Source organism: Perognathus longimembris, chromosome 19, assembly GCF_023159225.1.
Source record: "Perognathus longimembris pacificus isolate PPM17 chromosome 19, ASM2315922v1, whole genome shotgun sequence".
Classification (NCBI taxonomy): Eukaryota; Metazoa; Chordata; class Mammalia; order Rodentia; family Heteromyidae; genus Perognathus; species Perognathus longimembris.
This window is the reverse complement of record NC_063179.1, coordinates 41,283,535-41,300,466: the sequence shown is the minus strand read 5'-3', so window position 1 is coordinate 41,300,466 and position 16,932 is coordinate 41,283,535. Positions and strand designations below refer to the sequence as shown.

At 45.1% G+C, this 16,932-nt stretch overlaps 1 protein-coding gene and 1 pseudogene across 1 annotated transcript in view; one reads left to right on the top strand and one right to left on the bottom strand.

Annotated features, from left to right (window-relative positions):
- The first annotated feature begins 125 nt into the window (after positions 1–125).
- Positions 126–11,931, top strand: LOC125367593 (annotated as a pseudogene).
- Positions 11,902–16,932, bottom strand: part of Ankrd31 (ankyrin repeat domain 31) — an 88,542-nt gene continuing 83,511 nt past the window's right edge. Inside the window, exon 25 of the mRNA XM_048368262.1 lies at positions 11,902–12,194. Within this exon, the coding sequence (XP_048224219.1) occupies positions 12,049–12,194 (146 nt within the window). The 3' untranslated portion in view covers positions 11,902–12,048. The remainder of the gene's footprint in view (positions 12,195–16,932) is intronic.

Here is a 16,932-nt window from a genome sequence, read left to right as displayed (position 1 = left end):
TGTCTCCTCATCTATCTATCCTGCCCCCCCCATCTACTTGTCCATACCAGACTTCAAACGCCACCTCGAATGTACAGCTGGTGCCAGCTTTGGAGAGGCGGCCATGGCCTGCTCCATCTGGCCACATGGGGATGAAGACCCACATGAGCTTTCCACACCAATCCCAAGCCATCGTGGCCGCCAGCTCAGTCTCTGGGGCCTTAGGACTCAGCCTGACCTACTGTAGCGGCTCCTCACGGTTCCCGTCCAGCAGCTTAGGTGTCTGCGTGTTCATTTGCTTTTGCATGGTTTCTCACCACGTTGCCCGGCCTCAAGCATGTAGTGCATCACTGCCCCTGACTTGCTTAGCTTCTCGTCTCCAGCTTGTGAGGATCACACTTTCAGGTGTGACACTGTCCTGAGGGTCCATCCAAAGGATGTCCCCGAGACCTGTCTGGCCATCTGGCCCTAGGCCCCACTGGCCTTGCCTGGTGTCCTTCTTCTCTGTCCTTTCACATTATTCTGGATGTTTCCATTCAGTGCTCTCTGCTCTGGTCCAAGGGCACAGCATTCCTTGTGTGTGGAACGGCTCCCCTACCTCCCCAATCTCATCTTTTCGCCATCCTCCAACTGCCCTATGGAGGCCTTGCGTGCACCCCACAAAGATAAGCTACAGCCGGGTCACAGTAAGGGGTCAACACCTAGGACGGTTGAATTAACTCTTCCACCTTGCGTTTCTCAATTGTATTACCTGCCTTGGGGTGGGGTGGCGGGGAGGAATCCTTTCCAGATGATTCTGTGTCTATTGTAGCAGGTGGTGCCAGGAAAAGCCTGCTCACTGGGTCATTCTCCCAACACCAAAGGCTCCTCAGAGCAAAGGCACAATCGGCACTGTCACAGCCACTGCCCGCAGGCCCAGCTCCCCTACCCCCAATGACTAAAGGTCTTTCCAAATCTGTTGGGAAAGTATTTATGGCCTGCCTAGGTTGAAGGTAATTCCCGTGGTGGCAACTCTTGACTGCTGCCTAGTTATGCCTTTTCTGCCTACCTTTGTGCAGGTGTGGCATTCAGCAAGTGATTATAAATCTTGTTCTCCCCCTAAGGGAGCGCGCACCTTCCCTCCCTTCCAGCTTCTCCAGAACTCCCAAGGAAACTCTCCTTGCAGTCCCCTTCCTGGGAAACCCAGGGTGCCTGCCATACAGCGCTGTTCTTTGGCTACTCTTCTCTCCTAACACTTGTCAATGGGGAATTCAACATCGTAATTGACATCTTAATTCTCTCACAGAATTGGATCCTGACAGCCCGGCCGGGTAGGAGCAGCTCTCTGCAATAATTCACTCAGGAAGACTCCACTTCCTCCAGACACTGTCAGCAAAAGCTGCCACAGGACCGTTGGCCCCTGGATGTCCTAGGTTGACAGATGGCCTAGGATAAGGGCGTGTTTCATGTATGCAAGACCCAAAGGAGTGATTTGGACGTCCAGCAAACGGTGGGAGGGGTCCCCCATCTCCTTTGATCATGTGGTTCTTTGCCCTTCGTTTGCAATGAATGGTAAAATGGGGGGGGGGAGCCACTTACCCACTTGACGCCCGGGTATCTGGGTATCTTGCTGACCTTTGAACGCCTGCCCCCGCCCCTCGCACCGTGATCCCCGGGAAAGGCCTCGCTGGGGCTCCGGGAGTCCCCGAGGGTTCGGCTCCGGTCCCGGGGCTGCCCGGGTCCGCGCCACCGCCACTTTGCGGGGTCGGTTCCACCGGGCTCTGCGGCAGGAACACTCGACCTCACGACGCGCCACGCGTGTCCCCGCAGAGGGCGCGGCCTGGGACGCGTGGCCCGCGGCTCGATCCCCCTCAGCCCTCCCCCCCCGCGCCGACCCAAAGAACCCCGCGAGGACGCTCCCCACCCCCGGCCGGCTCGGGAGCCCCCCCCATCTCCCTCCCTCCCGGAGCCCGGGGGCCGCCAGCTTCCCGCAAAGCGCGCGTCCAGGGGCGCGCTCCCACCCCGGGGGGGGGGGTGTGGGGAGGACGTGGCCGCCCCGCGCCCGCCCGCAGCCCCGCTCCGCCCCGCGCCCGCAGCCCGGCGCCCGGGAACTTTGCCGCGTCCCGCCCGCCCGCCCGCGCCCACTCGCCGGCCGGCCGCGAAGTTGCGGCGGCGGCTGCGGGGCGCGCGCCCGGGGGGCGCCCGGCCCGTGACGGCCGAGCCCCGCCTCAGCCCCGCACGGCCCCGGGGGCCCCGCTCCCGCACCCAGGGGACGCGGCGCCCGAGTTTCCCCGGGGAAAGTGAAAGTCGCCGGGGGGACGCGGCTGCCGGGGGGAGCGGGCGAGCTCCGCACGTGGGGTCCCCGCGTCCGCCGAGGCCGCCCCCGCGCCCCGCGCCGCCCCGCGCATCCGCCGCCCCGCCCCCCCCCCGGCCGTCGCCAGGTTCGAGTCCCACCCGCGGAGGGGAAGCTGCGGGGCCGGCCCCGGCCGCACTCACGCTGCGCCTCGCGGCGGCCGTCGCCCGCCCGGGCGTCCCGCGCGCGGCTCCCCGGGGAAGGTCCGTCCGCGCCGCGGCGTGGGGAGCCGCAGCCCGGGCCCCGGTGAGGAGGACGCCGAGTCGCTCTTCCATCGGCGCCCGGAGGGCTGAGGGCGGGGGCCCGTGGGTGCGGTATCCGGCTCCCCCCGCCCCCGCCCGCCCCTCGGGGCGGCCGAACACCTCAGGGAAGGAGGCGCAGCCCGCGGAGCCCGGGGGGGGGGGGGCGGGGGCGGGTCCGTCCTCCCGGCGCGCACGCACCGACTTGGGCCAGCCCGGGAGCGCCGGGTGCTCGCCGGGGGGCGCGCGGGGCGGCGAGGGCACCGCGCCCCGACGACCCCGGGGACGCGGGGGGGGGGGGGGAGGCGGGAACCGAGCCACCGTCCGGTCCGCGCTCCACGCTCACCGGGGCACCAAGGGCAGCTCGGCACTGCCCGCCCCCTCCTCTCCTCTCCCCCCCAGGGCCTCCCGCACCCCTTCCCCCCTGTCTTCCCTTCTTTGCCCCCCTCTTCCCCCCTCTCCCTCCCTCCCCCAGCCCTGGTGCGGCCGCCGCTCCACGGCTTCACCCTCCGCTCCGCCGCCGGCTTCTCCGGTGATGGATTCCTGGGAGGTTGGAGGGAAGCCCTGCCGGCCCGGACGGCTTGGAGCCACCGTCCTCGAACCTCGGCCTCCCGTGCAGCCGCCTGGGCTCCTCTCCTCCGCCCCCCTCCACTTTCTCCTTCTCCTACCCCACCCCGTGCCAGTCCTGAGGCTTGAACTCAGGGCCCGGGGCTGTTCCTGAGCTCCATCCCTCACCCCCCCACCCCCCCACCAGGCGGCTAGCCCTCTACCTCTTGAGCCACGGCGGCGCCACTTTGGGCTTTTTCTCTACATGCGGGGCTGAGGAATCATGTATGCAAGGCAAGCGCTCTACCGCTAGGCCAGACTCCCAGCCCCCGTAATCCCCACATTTCAGCCTCTGAATACCTAGGATTATAGGTGTGAGCCTGGCGCTTTCCTCCTCCTCCTCCACTTCCTCCTCTCTCTCTCTCTCTCTCTCTCATCCTCCTCCTCCTCTCCCCTCCTCTCTCCCCTCTCTCTCTCTCTCTCTCATCCTCCTCCTCTCTCTCTTTCTCTCTCTCATTCTCTCTGTCTCTGTCTTTTTAGGATCTTGTTCCAAACAAGCCACCCAAGTCCTCTAAGAGCGAGAGCGGGTTGTCTTCTTTTGTCAACCGAGTTCACATTTTGCCCTTCCCAGGTCTCCCTCCGCCGCACATGAAGAAAAGGAAGGAAAGGAAGACAAGGGAGAGGGGAAGTAATGGGGGCGAAGGAGAGGGAGGAGTGGGCTGAGAAGAAAAAGAGGACTTCTACTCTCTCTCCTGTGTGCTGTTTCTAAACCACTAAGTGATCCAATCACCACTATTTATTTTTATTCTTATTTTACAAGTGGCGGGTGGGATAAATGACTTTGGTTTCTTATGGACAGGAGAGGGTCTGCAGGGTATGCATGTTCTTAACCACAAGCCAACCCAGGCCTGTAGGATGGGAATTCAAAAGAACACCAGCCGTCGTCCGCTCCGGCCTGGGAACCTCCTAGTTAGCTCAAACGAGGCATTTTAGGAAGCGCTCACACCTATCCTGTCTCTCAGGTCAGTTTCCAGTGTCATGGCAGAAAGTGAATATCCGTTGGCTCACATGTTCTGCTGTCTCCACCACTCAGATCACCCATTCTGCCTAAAGCAAACCATGGCCACCACACTGGACCCTTACAGACACCTTCAACCTAACGTTTATAAACCTAGTTTTGGAACGCTTGATATTCAGGTCAGATCCAGCTTCTTTGCTTTCCTCATAATTTGTTGCTTTCAAATACCGTCCCCCACCCCCCATCCTCTTAAATCATTGGTGGGACCAGCCCCTCAGGCCTCCTGAAAGTAGACTGCCCAAGACTGGATGGTGGGGGACAGTGGCCCCCAGAAGGGCCGCTCACATATTAAGCATATGGTGTCCATTGCAGTCTCCATTTCTGTATTTCTGCTCTAGTGCTGTCATAGCATACTACACTGGGCGACTTAATACGATGCAATGTATTCACTGGCAGGCCTGTGCTCTAGTGAAGGCTCTAGTGAAGAATCCTCAACTTCTTCCTGAGAGCCAACAACCAGTGGTGTGCCTTGACTTTCAGCAACAGCACTCTAACTCGGCCTTTGTAGTTACATGGGCTTCTGTCTTGCGTTCCTTCCTGTCTCTGAATTTTATTTTGTTAAGGACAGACACCAGCTTTGGAATTCTGGGCACATCCTAATCCAGTGTAATCTCCTCTTAATTATATCCGCAAAGATCCTGTTTCCAAAGAGGATCACATCTCAGGTTCCAAGTGGACATGCATTTTGAGGGGGGAGGGGGGAAGATTCTAACCATGTACAATTCCCCCAAATCAGAAAATGTATTTCTTGTGATGAGGATGCTAAGAGGTATAAATTACAGCTCCTGCCCTCAAAGAAATTCTTAGCTTCTGGAGTAGGTTTTGCACTTAGGACACGGACAACTAAGAAAAGAGATGGTAAAAACCAATAGACAAGGGAGCAAATGGCAACCCATAGATGGAAACTCAACTGTGCTCAAGGAATTTAGCCCACGGGACAATCACTAGGTGAAGGTGTTCCAAGCACATTGGTGAAGAAAACATCAGGGAAAGCAAATATAAGGCCAGGTCCCAGCATATCAAGACTGTAATCTTAGCTACTCAGGAGGCCCGAGAGCCCAAGGATCATGGTTCAAAGCCAGCTTGAGCAGAAAAGTCCATGAGACTGCATCTCTAAAAATAACCAGCAAAAAGCAGTGCTGAGGCATGACTTAGGTGATAGAGCACCAGCTGAGCAGATTTGAGGCCCTGAGTTTAAGCCAGAGTAGTACCAAAGAAGTATGTGTATATATATATATATATACACACACAAAATGTATACACACAAATAAGGAATATATATGACATATACAAGGAATATATATATATATAGACATAGAGAAGATACACATATATCACAAAATCTCTCTCTCAAGATATATCTATCTATATCTATCACAAGGTCTATTAAGAGCACAGCTCCTCCAGGAATATGGTGGAGGGGGTGATTTGTTTAAAGTACACTGTGTGCATACATGGAAATATCACAGTGAAACTCCCTTATATTAGAAATGAATCTTAACTGAAAAAAAAATAGCATATCTCCAAGCAGGAGGCGGTGTCTGGCCCAGCCTTGTGTCTGAAGTTTCCTGTAGAAATGAGAAGTTGAAGGAATGACAATGACTACCATACCACATACACAAACATGACTGATTTAGTTTACTGTACTAAGTCTGCGATGCCTCAGTAATTAACATTTCTTAGAACACTTTCCAGTGTAGCTTGGTAGATCCCCCAGCACTATAAGACTTATTTTTTAAAAAAGTACTCTCTCAGTAACTGCATTAGATTTTTATGATAGTTCTAAGCAATGTCAGAAAAAGTAACATCTTCTAATAATTAGTTTCCTACGGCTTAAAGAGGCCACATGACTTTCCTAGGTTAAAGAGCAATGGTAGGGTTGGGAAGAAGCCTATTAGTCTAGCTATTCAGGAATTTTTTCACCCAGTGATGTTGCCTCCTGGATCAACTTTCCAGTTCTAATTGTATTACTCTTTCCTATATGATCCAAGGAAAACATCTGGAGAAAAGGGCACTACTCCAAGAAGTGGAAAGCCTTCTGAAGAGTGAGGAGTTCCAAACTGAACCAGGATAAACCTTCCCCAGGTGTCTGAAGGGGGTTCCCTAATCCTCCTGAAGATTTTCAGTGTACTGAAGGATTTCTCTTTGGCCTTCAGAGACTTAATAGGATTCAGTGTCCTTCCGCAGAACTCAGATAAAAAATTAGAGAAACAGAGGCTGGTGTTGGCTCGAAGTTAAAGGGAAATGGAGTACAAAAGTCAAAAAATTGTATCAGAATGGCATGCCAGTAGAAATTGGTACTCAAATCTCAGTGGCTAATCTCACTAAGGCAGAGTCATAACCATGACTAAATCATGGCATATTTCCAGGACTTCCTGATTAGAACCTGGAACTAAGTATGACTAGCAGGAAAGGAGAAAGGCTAGCCTTAGCAAAGGCTAGCAAAGTGATTGCATTTATTTGCGTGGATTTTCCTTTACTTCCCAAGCAGGCAACTGGCTGGGTCCTCTGCTGGCAGGATCCTTAAGATTCATATATTTAAGATTGAAATGTTTTTATTCTAGTGTGAGTCACTGAGCTCTGGCTTGTGATAAGTGCTACACTGGTTGCTATGGTAGAATACTAAAATATACAAGACAGTCCCTGACCTTAAGAAAATCCCAATGTAATTTAGGAGTCATGAGACAGAAAATAAGAATTATGGGGCTGGGAATATGGCCTCTTGGCAAGAGTGCTTGCCTTGTATACATGAAGCCCTATGTTCGATTCTCCAGCACCACATATATAGAAAATGGCCAGAAGTGGCGCTGTGGCTCAAGTGGCAGAGTGCTGCCCTTGAGCAAAAAGAAGCCAGGGACAGTGCTCAGGTCCTGAGTTCAAGACCCAGGACTGGCCAAAAAAAAAAAAAAGAAAATAAGAATTACATGTTGCAATAAAATTCAGAAGCAGTTTATTATCACTGTTTTCTGTTCAGATGCAACCTTTCATCAAGGGCTCTCCCTGGCCACCTTTAATTTTATTCAACATCTATTATTATTATTATTATTATTCAGTGTATGTGTACACACATGCATGCCAGAACTAGGGCTTGAAATTCAAGAGCCTTATGCTCTTGCTTTAGCCTTTTTGCTCAAGGCTGGCATTCTATCACTTGAGCCACAGCCCCAATTCTGGCTTTTGGGTGGTTAAGAGAATCTCAGGAGCTTTCCTTCCCAGGGCTGGCTTTAAACCATGATCCTCAGATTTTAATCTCCTGAGTAGCTAGGATTATAGGTATGAGCCTATGCCTAGCTTGCCTATTTTGTCCTTTATCATGATGGACACATTAAATCAAGCTAATTTTGGCTTGAGTATGCCTCTGTGAACTAAGTCTTAATGTAATGAACTGTAATTTAAGTGTGTAAACACCTTAGAATTTGCCTTTGTAATAAGTAGCTGAGTCTCAACCAATCATAGCAGCTGAATTTCAGCGCATCACGTGCAACCAATATGCTTCAACCTTGTTCAAATAGCGTCAACCTGCGATCGACCCAGCTGAAAGTACATCACTTCTCTACATCACTCCTTTCCTTTGCCTATAACCTGTACATGTGGTAGGTGGCAGCCTTTTTTTCCCCTACACTATTACCCGATTCTAGAATATCAAGCAAAAGGCAATTAAGATCTTCAAAACTCTGTTGGAATAATGGTGAACGTTTGTTATTGCAACACTTGGGAATCAGAGGCAAAAGGATACTGAGCTTGAGGCCAGTATGGGTTACACAGTAAGACCCTGTCTCAAAAAATACATGCAAAACGAATTTTTTTTTGTAATTTTGTCTTTTCACAGACACTTTTCTCTATCTGAAATTAGATTGTTGGCTCCCTGAGGACATGAATGTTGCATTCTCTGGTGTATTCCTAGTACAGAATATGCTGGCACATATTTGGTGCTCATTACGTATTTCTGAAATGAAAGAATAAAGAAAATACACATTAATCAACTGAAAACAAGACTGAAGCCCCGGATTACTGATTTCATAGAAGTGTAGAATAGTGACCACTAGAAGTTATGAAGGGGAGGGAGCATGGGACAGAAAGAGATTGGAAGCATTAACCAAAATACAATTAGATAGGAAGAATAAATTCTAGCATTACATATCACCACTGGTTGACTAGAGTTTGTAACAAATATTACTTTATAAAAAAAAAAAACTAGAAGAGCAAAGTGGGATGGTTCCCAACAGAAATTATAAGGCCATGGTATGCTAATTATCCTAGTTTGATTAAACCTTGTATATACAAATCAAAAGTAGCATAACAATCCACATAGATATGTACATTTATGAAAGGTGAAAAAAGACTTGAACTAATGTCATGTTTGCCACATTCACATAATAAAACTCATCTAGGAACTTGTCAATTTTCTTTCTAGAGAATTCTGATTCAGTAGGGCTGGAAAAGAGCTTAGAAATCTATATTTAAGGAGGTACCAGTAACTCATTTAGTGCGACAGTTCAGGAAACATGGAATTAATTTAGTGATTGCGGGTGGGCGAGAAAAGCCAAGTGAAAGGAGATGGAATCATTTGGAAAGATTAAAAACTGCTGAGACACAGACCAGTGGAGTTCGAATCACTGGGGTGGGCCCAGATTGGCCCTGTTGCCTGCACACTCCCTTTTCCTATCCTGCGCCCTCAACCAAAGGCAGGCCTAGAAGAGACCAAGGGGAAATTCATGTACGGTTTACATTACTTGCTGTGGTGTGTTATAAATCTTTCCCCTTTACTATCACAGCTAGCTGTCAGTAAGGCCTGTTCCACACAGCTGGGCAGGAGTCTGTGGGAAAATGACCAGGTGGGGTGAGGTTACATGAGGCAGAGAGCTACAGGAGGTGGTGACAGCACTAGTGGCTGAGACCCAAGGACGGAAGGCCCAAAGCCCAAGCTGATTAGCATGCTAAGGGACAATTCCATAGAGAAACAGCTGTAGTGGGGGAACATGAGCAAGGGTAGAGAGATGGGTGGAAGCACCTACAGCAGGGGACTAGGAGAGGTTACCCTCTAGGTATAGAATCTCAAGCCATCCTATTTGGCTTCTGAGGAAAAAGAAGGCCCGTGTTTCTACAGGCTACAGGTTTCTGGGCCTGCAGTATCCCATAGAAAGTTATTTGTGGCACAGAGCTGGACTCTTCCAAATTTAGTTGTGGGCTCTTTTTGTAAATCCAGCATGACTCTAGCCTCTGGCAAAGAGCCAACGTTTTCTTGAGCTTTTTCATTCCATCAGTAGCGACTTGGAGGCCATTTTTAGACAAAAATAACACAGTTTTTGGTTTGTTGTGTTGCATTATTCCATGAGTTACTGTGTAGGTAATAATGAACAGAGAATAAGAAGGCTGTGCTTAGGTAACTGGCAAAGCTCACCCACCAGTTTGGCAACGTGTTTTACCACTTCCTTGCCTCCAGCTTTGAAGGACTCACGCAACTTCGTATCTCAGTCAAACTGCCATACGTCACGGAACTTAAGACAGCTAAAAACAAATGCTACCTGCTTCCCCCATCTATACAGCAGCAGAACTGGCATGGCAGCTTCAAATGTTTGTATCCACTAATTCTGCCTTAGAACCCTTACAAAGTAGCTAAAATGAGAGATTATGAATTTAAAATATGTCCAAGGAATTTAGAGGTTAGCTATGAATCCTATAACTTGGGATTAAACTGAGTCCCTTATTAGCAGATTTGACATTGCCTCAAATTCTGCTCCTCTTAAGAGACATAAGGAAATATAGTTTAAAAAGAAACCACATTCCTTGCATTTTAAATGTTTGATATATGTTTTTCACAAGTATAGGATGCGAGCGAGAATCCAAGAAATGGGTGTGAAGGTTAAGTGCTATTAGCATTCAACAGAACCACCAAATCCCTTGAAATGCAGGCCCTAAGGGTACATACATACATTTCAAACAGAATAAAAATAATAAAAACAAAATTATATATTAAAAACAACCAGAGCAAAGAGGGCTGAAGTGTGGCTCCAGTAATAGAAATAACAAGCACAAAGCCTTTAAACTCCAGTGCACCTCCAAAACTGTTTTTCTAAAAGTCTGAACAGAAAGCAAACACACATAGTATAAATTTCAAAAGTTGTCAAAGGATACATGTAGTCAAAAAGAAATAGCCCTTTCTTCTTAGTTCTCTGGCTCTATCATTTCTGCAGTTAACTTTAACACGTTTTAAAAAAAATATATTTGAAAGATATTTTATTAATATTTTAGACATTTAAAATAACAGAACATCCAAAATATACAATACCCTTAGTGCAGCTAAAATAAGAGATCCATATTCCTCCTCACTACAATTCTAGCAACAAAGAAGAAACAAAATATGGCACCAAATCAGAAAGCATTTGAAGTTGAACATACACACTTACACAATTACACACTTGTAATTCCAGTACTGGGGAGGCTTAGGCAGGAAGATGTGAATTAGAGACCAGCCTGAGCTACATAGCAAGTTCCAGAAAATCCTAGACTATCTACTGTGACTTTGTCAAATAAATAAATAAATAAATAAATAAATAAATAAATAAATAAATAAATAAATGAGGGAGGGAGGGAGAGAAGGAAGGGAGGGAGGAAGGAAGGAAGGAAGGAAGGAAGGAAGGAAGGAAGGGAGGGAGGGAGGGAGGGAGGGAGGGAGGGAGGGAGGGAGGGAGGGAGGGAAGGAGAGAGAGAGAGAGGAAGGGAGGGAGAGGAAAAAAGGGAGAAGGAGAGGAAGGGAGGAAAGAAGGGAGGGAGGGAGGGAGGAAAGAAGGGAGAGAGGAAGAGAGGAAGGGAGGAAAGAAGGGAGGGAGGAAAGGAGGGAGGAAGGGAGGAAGATGAAGGGGGAAAAAGCAAGCTTTTTGGAGGAGCTTGGATAATAAAGTCAAGAATACTTTGGTTTGCAATCAGTTTGAGATGACTGGTAAGAAAAGCTCTTTTGAAAAAGACATTAGAGATGAAGAAGAGGATCCACCTGGAGCTGAGGAACCAGACCCCGGCCGCCGTTCGAGAACTTGTCTTGGACAATTGCAAATCAAATGATGGAAAATTGAAGGCTTAACAGCTGAATTTGTGAACTTAAGAGTTCCTCAGTTTAACGAATGTAAACTTGATTGCAGTTTCAAATCTCCCCAAGCTACCTAAATTGAAAAAGCTTGAGCTCAGTGAAAATAGAATCATGGGAGGTCTGGACATGTTTGCAGAAAAGCTTGCAAATCTCACACATCTAAACTTAAGTGGAAATAAACTGAAAGAGATCAGCACATTGGAACCTTTGAAAAAGTTAAGACTGTCTGAAAAACCTGGATCTGTTCAACTGTGAGGTCACTAACCTGAATGACTACCGAGAGAGTGTCTTCAAGCTCCTGCCCCAGCTGACCTACCTGGATGGCTACGACAGAGATGACCAGGAGGCCCCAGACTCAGATGTAGAAGTAGATGGTGTGGATGAAGGGGAGGATGAAGAAGGAGAAGATGAGGAGGATGTAGAGCATGAAGACGGTGAGGAGGAAGACTTTGATGAAGAAGAGGATGAAGATGAAGATATAGAAGGGGAAGAAGATGAAGATGAAGTCAGTGGTGAGGAAGAAGAATTTGCAGATGATGGAGAAGTCGATGAAGATGAAGAAGATGAGGAAGCAAGTGGGAAAGGTGTATTAGTGAAAAGAAAGCAAGACAGCCAATATGTTTTAACCCATAAATGCCTTTATTTCAATGTCCAAAAAATTATATTTTTATGACAATAAACAGAAATAAACCATTAACACCGAAACTAGCACATAAGCTAACATAAACCCACCAAAGACGGAAAAAACTAAACATACAAACAAATGCCTACTGATTCAGAAAGCAAGGCTTTAGAAGGTCAGTTCCTCACATTCCGCATAGAACCTCCAGTGTTGGGCCATCACGTGGCACGGGAGAAATTCTTGCTCGCTGATTGAAAGTATCTCTTTTATTTGCAGGTAATGAGGGATGTTTTTTACTGACTCTCTGGAAGTACCTGTTTAAAGATTTATGAAGAGATTTAAAACTAACTGTTGTGAAGTAAGATTTAAAGTTAGTTATTGCAAATCTTAGAATCTAGTCATGTGTCGATGAGAGCACACTTAATAGGTCTTCTGAGCTGGATATTTTCACTTCTTCCATTTTTTTTTGTACCTGTATAAAGCAGCAACACTAACTGTGAGAGAGAGAGAGAGAGAGGCCTTTTTTCAGGGTAAGGTAACAGCAGGAAATGGATGAGAAAAGCTTTTGACAGCAGTGGAACAACCCACGTGGTGCCTCAACTTCCAGTTGTGAAGACTAATGAAATTTTGCATATGTAATAACTTACCAACTGCCCTCCCTGCACATAGCAAATACTCAATAAATATCAGCTGTTATTAATATTATCATTATTCATTACTGAAAAGAGTTATCCTACAAACGTTAGGGATGGGGAACATTTCCACAGAAGATTTTAAATATTTAGATTTATTTAATCAAATTGATCTTAATTTTTCACTTAAATATTATCATTTATATTAGACTTCTTCTCCACAAGATAATGACCCCTGGTTACAACCTGAAAACTCAATGCATCCACTGTAATCATTCCTATAACTTCTTTAGGCAAGTGTGTGCAAATACTTCCACAGGATTGCTATTCAAAGGCAAAATGACTAAGTTGAAGGGTATGTACACATTTTAAAGTACAAAAGGTTCTACCAGCATGCCCTTTCAAAGACATTCTTTTATATTACCACCAAATGTATGTGAGTACCTAGAAGAGTACTTGTTCTCTTCTCCATATCCTACCAACACTGAATATTATCATTTGAAATGTCACTCTGGTAGTTAAAATTGCATTATTTTTATTGGTGTCTTACTGATTACTATTTATCATGAACATCTTTTGTAGACAATGGCCTTTAAATTCCTAGGAACAGGAAAGTGCTTATTAAAGATTTCTGTCTACATTGATTTGATCTGATAATAATCAGAGGATGACATTAATTAGGTCAAGAGTTGAATTGCTGAATGAATCAATTCTGATCTGAACTGTATTCCTTAATTCATTGGTAACTTTTACTGGAATGAAAATAAATCTTTCCTCTTTATAATGTATTGCTATGGACATTTTTTATAGTAACAGTGAGTTGATTAATACACTGTCCTGTAATTCAATTCAATTCTAACTACCAAGAGTTAAAATTAGACCCCATAAATGGAAGGACTCAGTCTCACAAGGCCCACACTTCAGATACCAGGTTTAAGTAACGGGTATTGGGTTACTTATACTTCTGACTTGACTACAAATTGCAACTAATGAGAAATACTACAATAACTCACAAAACTCAGCAAAATACTTTACTTGCTAATACCAGCTTGTTATAAAGGGTAAAACTTGGAATAGCAGAATAGAAGAGACATGTCAAAGAAAGACCTTTCATGTCTTCTATAGGCAAGCCACTTTCCCAACTTCTCAATGTATTTACCACCTAGAAGCTTTCTAACTCCTGTCACGAAGTGCTTTTTATGAAGGGTTCATTACCCAGGCAAGCTTGAGTAAATCACTGGCCACTAGTGTTAGCTCCTGGGAGGCTGAAGAATAAGACTAAATGTTCTAAGCTTCCAGATCAAGGCTCAGTCTTTTGGCGACCCACCCCCATCCAGAAAGCTATCTAGGCATCAGCAAAAAGTTCCACGGGTTTTAGGAACTCTTTGCCAATCCAACTAAAAGCATAATGATTTTTTAAACAATATTTCAAAAGATGGTAAAAACATATCCTTTTTAGTTGGGTGCCAGTGGCTCATTCCTGTACTCCTAGCTTCTCAGGAGGCTGAGATTTGAGGATCATGGTTCAAAGCCAGCCCAGGCAGAAAAGTCCTTGCCACTCTTATCTCTTTAACCAGCAAAAAGCCAGAAGTGGATCTGTGGCTCACGCACTAGAGTGCTAGCACTGAGTGAAAAAAGCTGGTCTTTAGATAAATAGTACATGGTCCCTGAGTTCAAGCCCTAGTACCAGTACACACCAGAAAAAAATCCTACTTGTGTTGCAAAAAAAAAAATAAAATTCAATTATGAATTTTAGTATAAAAGTCAATGACTTTTTTCTAAAAGAGATTCTAAAGGGTAAATATAATAGTGAATCATGGCAATATTTGATATCTAAAAGCAGATTGACAATTTGATATAGCTTTACATTGATATGATCAGAAACCATAGGTGAAAACTATAGCATCATCAAGAAAGAGTCCTGATAACGACACATAAGTTTAAAACTATTTAAGCTTTCATTCTTTGGGGGGAAACGAAAATCTAATAGGAGCTTTCTTAAACTGAATTGGGCATGGCATATTTGGTTTTACATGTAAAGTGTTCAGGATTTTATGCATTAAGTTGTACAGAGTAAGTTTAGAAGTTGCTATGTGACCTAATGTACATACAGAAACCTAGCAGAAGGGCTGAGACATGGCATACTCTCAACGAATACTTAAGTTTTGTTTTCTCTTTCCTCCCATATAAATATCTGTAGTCTCAAATTTATAAGTTAGGTTAAAGGAATATTAATCATGATGTCAAAGTGAAAATAAGACTAAAACAATGAAAAAGAATCAAGAATTGTAAATAAGAGCTGAAATAAAGTCTTGTTCTCTTATCAGGAACCCATCTTCCTTAGAGTTTTATTCTTAACCACATAAAACAGAAGCACAAGTGAAAGTTTATTCTCCGTTACATACTTTTGCAGAGAAAGGAAACAATAACAGCAGTGAAATGAACGACAGATTAGTAGGTCACAGATCACTGCATTAAAACCTGGAAAATCATGTTTTGGTTTTTCTTGGGAAAGCATGTTCTATTTTCAAGTGGATAAATTATGTTAGGTCTCCATGGAATACAAAAGTAAGATGCTATGGTTGTTGGCTTTGGAAAAAAGTTCACTATATATATATATATAATTTATATTATCTATGCCTCTCTCTCTCTCTCTCTCTCTCTCTCTCACACACACACACACACACACACACACACACACACCCCACATCCAGCTAAATGTTAATGTGTTTGACTAGCCTGGCCCAATCGTGACAAGGAACTTAAGTACATAAAATTGGCTTTCCAAGTAAAAAAGTAGAATGTGATCTACCGTAGCAGAATATTTTTCAAATAACTGTGAAAGTATGTCCATGTATTTATATAAAATGATCAAAAATTATGTAGAAGTTTGAGATTTTTTTTAGTTTATTCTGAAATATTAGCAAGGATTTTCTTAACAATACAAAAATTACTTGTATATGCCTAGAATCTTTGGGAAACTACACAGCAACTTGGTATCCCTCATTGTCTCTGGGAAGAGGGGTAGGAATGACTTCACTGTATACCTTTTGAATTTTGGACCATGCACATATATTATCTATTCAAAAATAAAGTTCTCAAATCGGAAAATAATAACACAGAAGTGGCACTACAGCCAAGTAGACATGAAGGAGAAAGTTGTGAAATTCCAGGGAAATGGCACCACAGATTCATAGCATTTAAAAATTTCAAAGGACTTTAGAAATCATAGATGTTTCAGGAGTCTCAATGACAAAATTTTGTTTCAAAGGTTTGTGTTTTTATGTTTAAAACTCTTAATTACAAACAACATGCACCCTCAGATATGTTCACACACCGCATCTCAACATTAGAGTTCATCAGTACATTGACTTATCTATGCAATTGTTTCTCTGTGTGTGTAAAAATCAAAAGAAAGTTTTTCATCATATCTGATTCATTGAATAAAGTCTTAAATGATCATACTAAGAATGTTTTAAGGTACTATAGTCAGGATTTCTCCATATCATCAATCTAAGATGATATGTAAATAAACTGGATATTAAGGCTGCTACTTATTTTATACAATGTTAATATATACCATCTGCTATATATATATATATATCTCACATCATCTGGTATATACCATCAGGTTATTGGGCTTTATCCCAACATTTGATTAAGCAGATCTGTACTCAGCATTAGAAATCTAAGGTCATGGGGCTGGGGATATAGCCTACTGGCAAGAGTGCCTGCCTTGGATACACGAGGCCCTAGGTTCGATTCCCCAGCACCACATATACAGAAAACGGCCAGAAGCGGCGCTGTGGCTCAAGTGGCAGAGTGCTAGCCTTGAGCGGGAAGAAGCCAGGGACAGTGCTCAGGCCCTGAGTCCAAGGCCCAGGACTGGCCAAAAAAAAAGAAATCTAAGGTCATGAATTACTACAAGAAAGAACTCCATCCAGTTTCTTAAAGCCTTTAGCTTCTCCGTGATTATTGCTGACACCTGATCTAGATCAGGGTTTCTCGGAAAAGCACTGCTGAAGATATCTTAGAAAATTAGGGTGGGAGAAAAATGAGGGAGGAGGGAACAAGTTTGACAAGAAATGCACTCACTACCTTACGAATGTAACTGAAACCCCTCTGTACATCACCTTGACAATAAAATTAAATTAAAAAAAGAAAACTAAGGAAAACGTATTCTACCATGAAGCTCATATTTTAGACAAAGCAGGATTCTAAGAGGTATAGGGTGTGTTAGGTACAAAATTAAGATCTTAAAAAAAAGTAATTTCAATTACAGGAGCTTGGTTTAAGGAAAGGAACAATCCCAGGAAGCCCCAGGGTAGTAAGCTGTTCATAAAAATCCAATTTGTGGGCTGGGAATATGGCCTAGTGGAAGAGTGCTTGGCTTGCATACATGAAGCCCTGGGCTTGATTC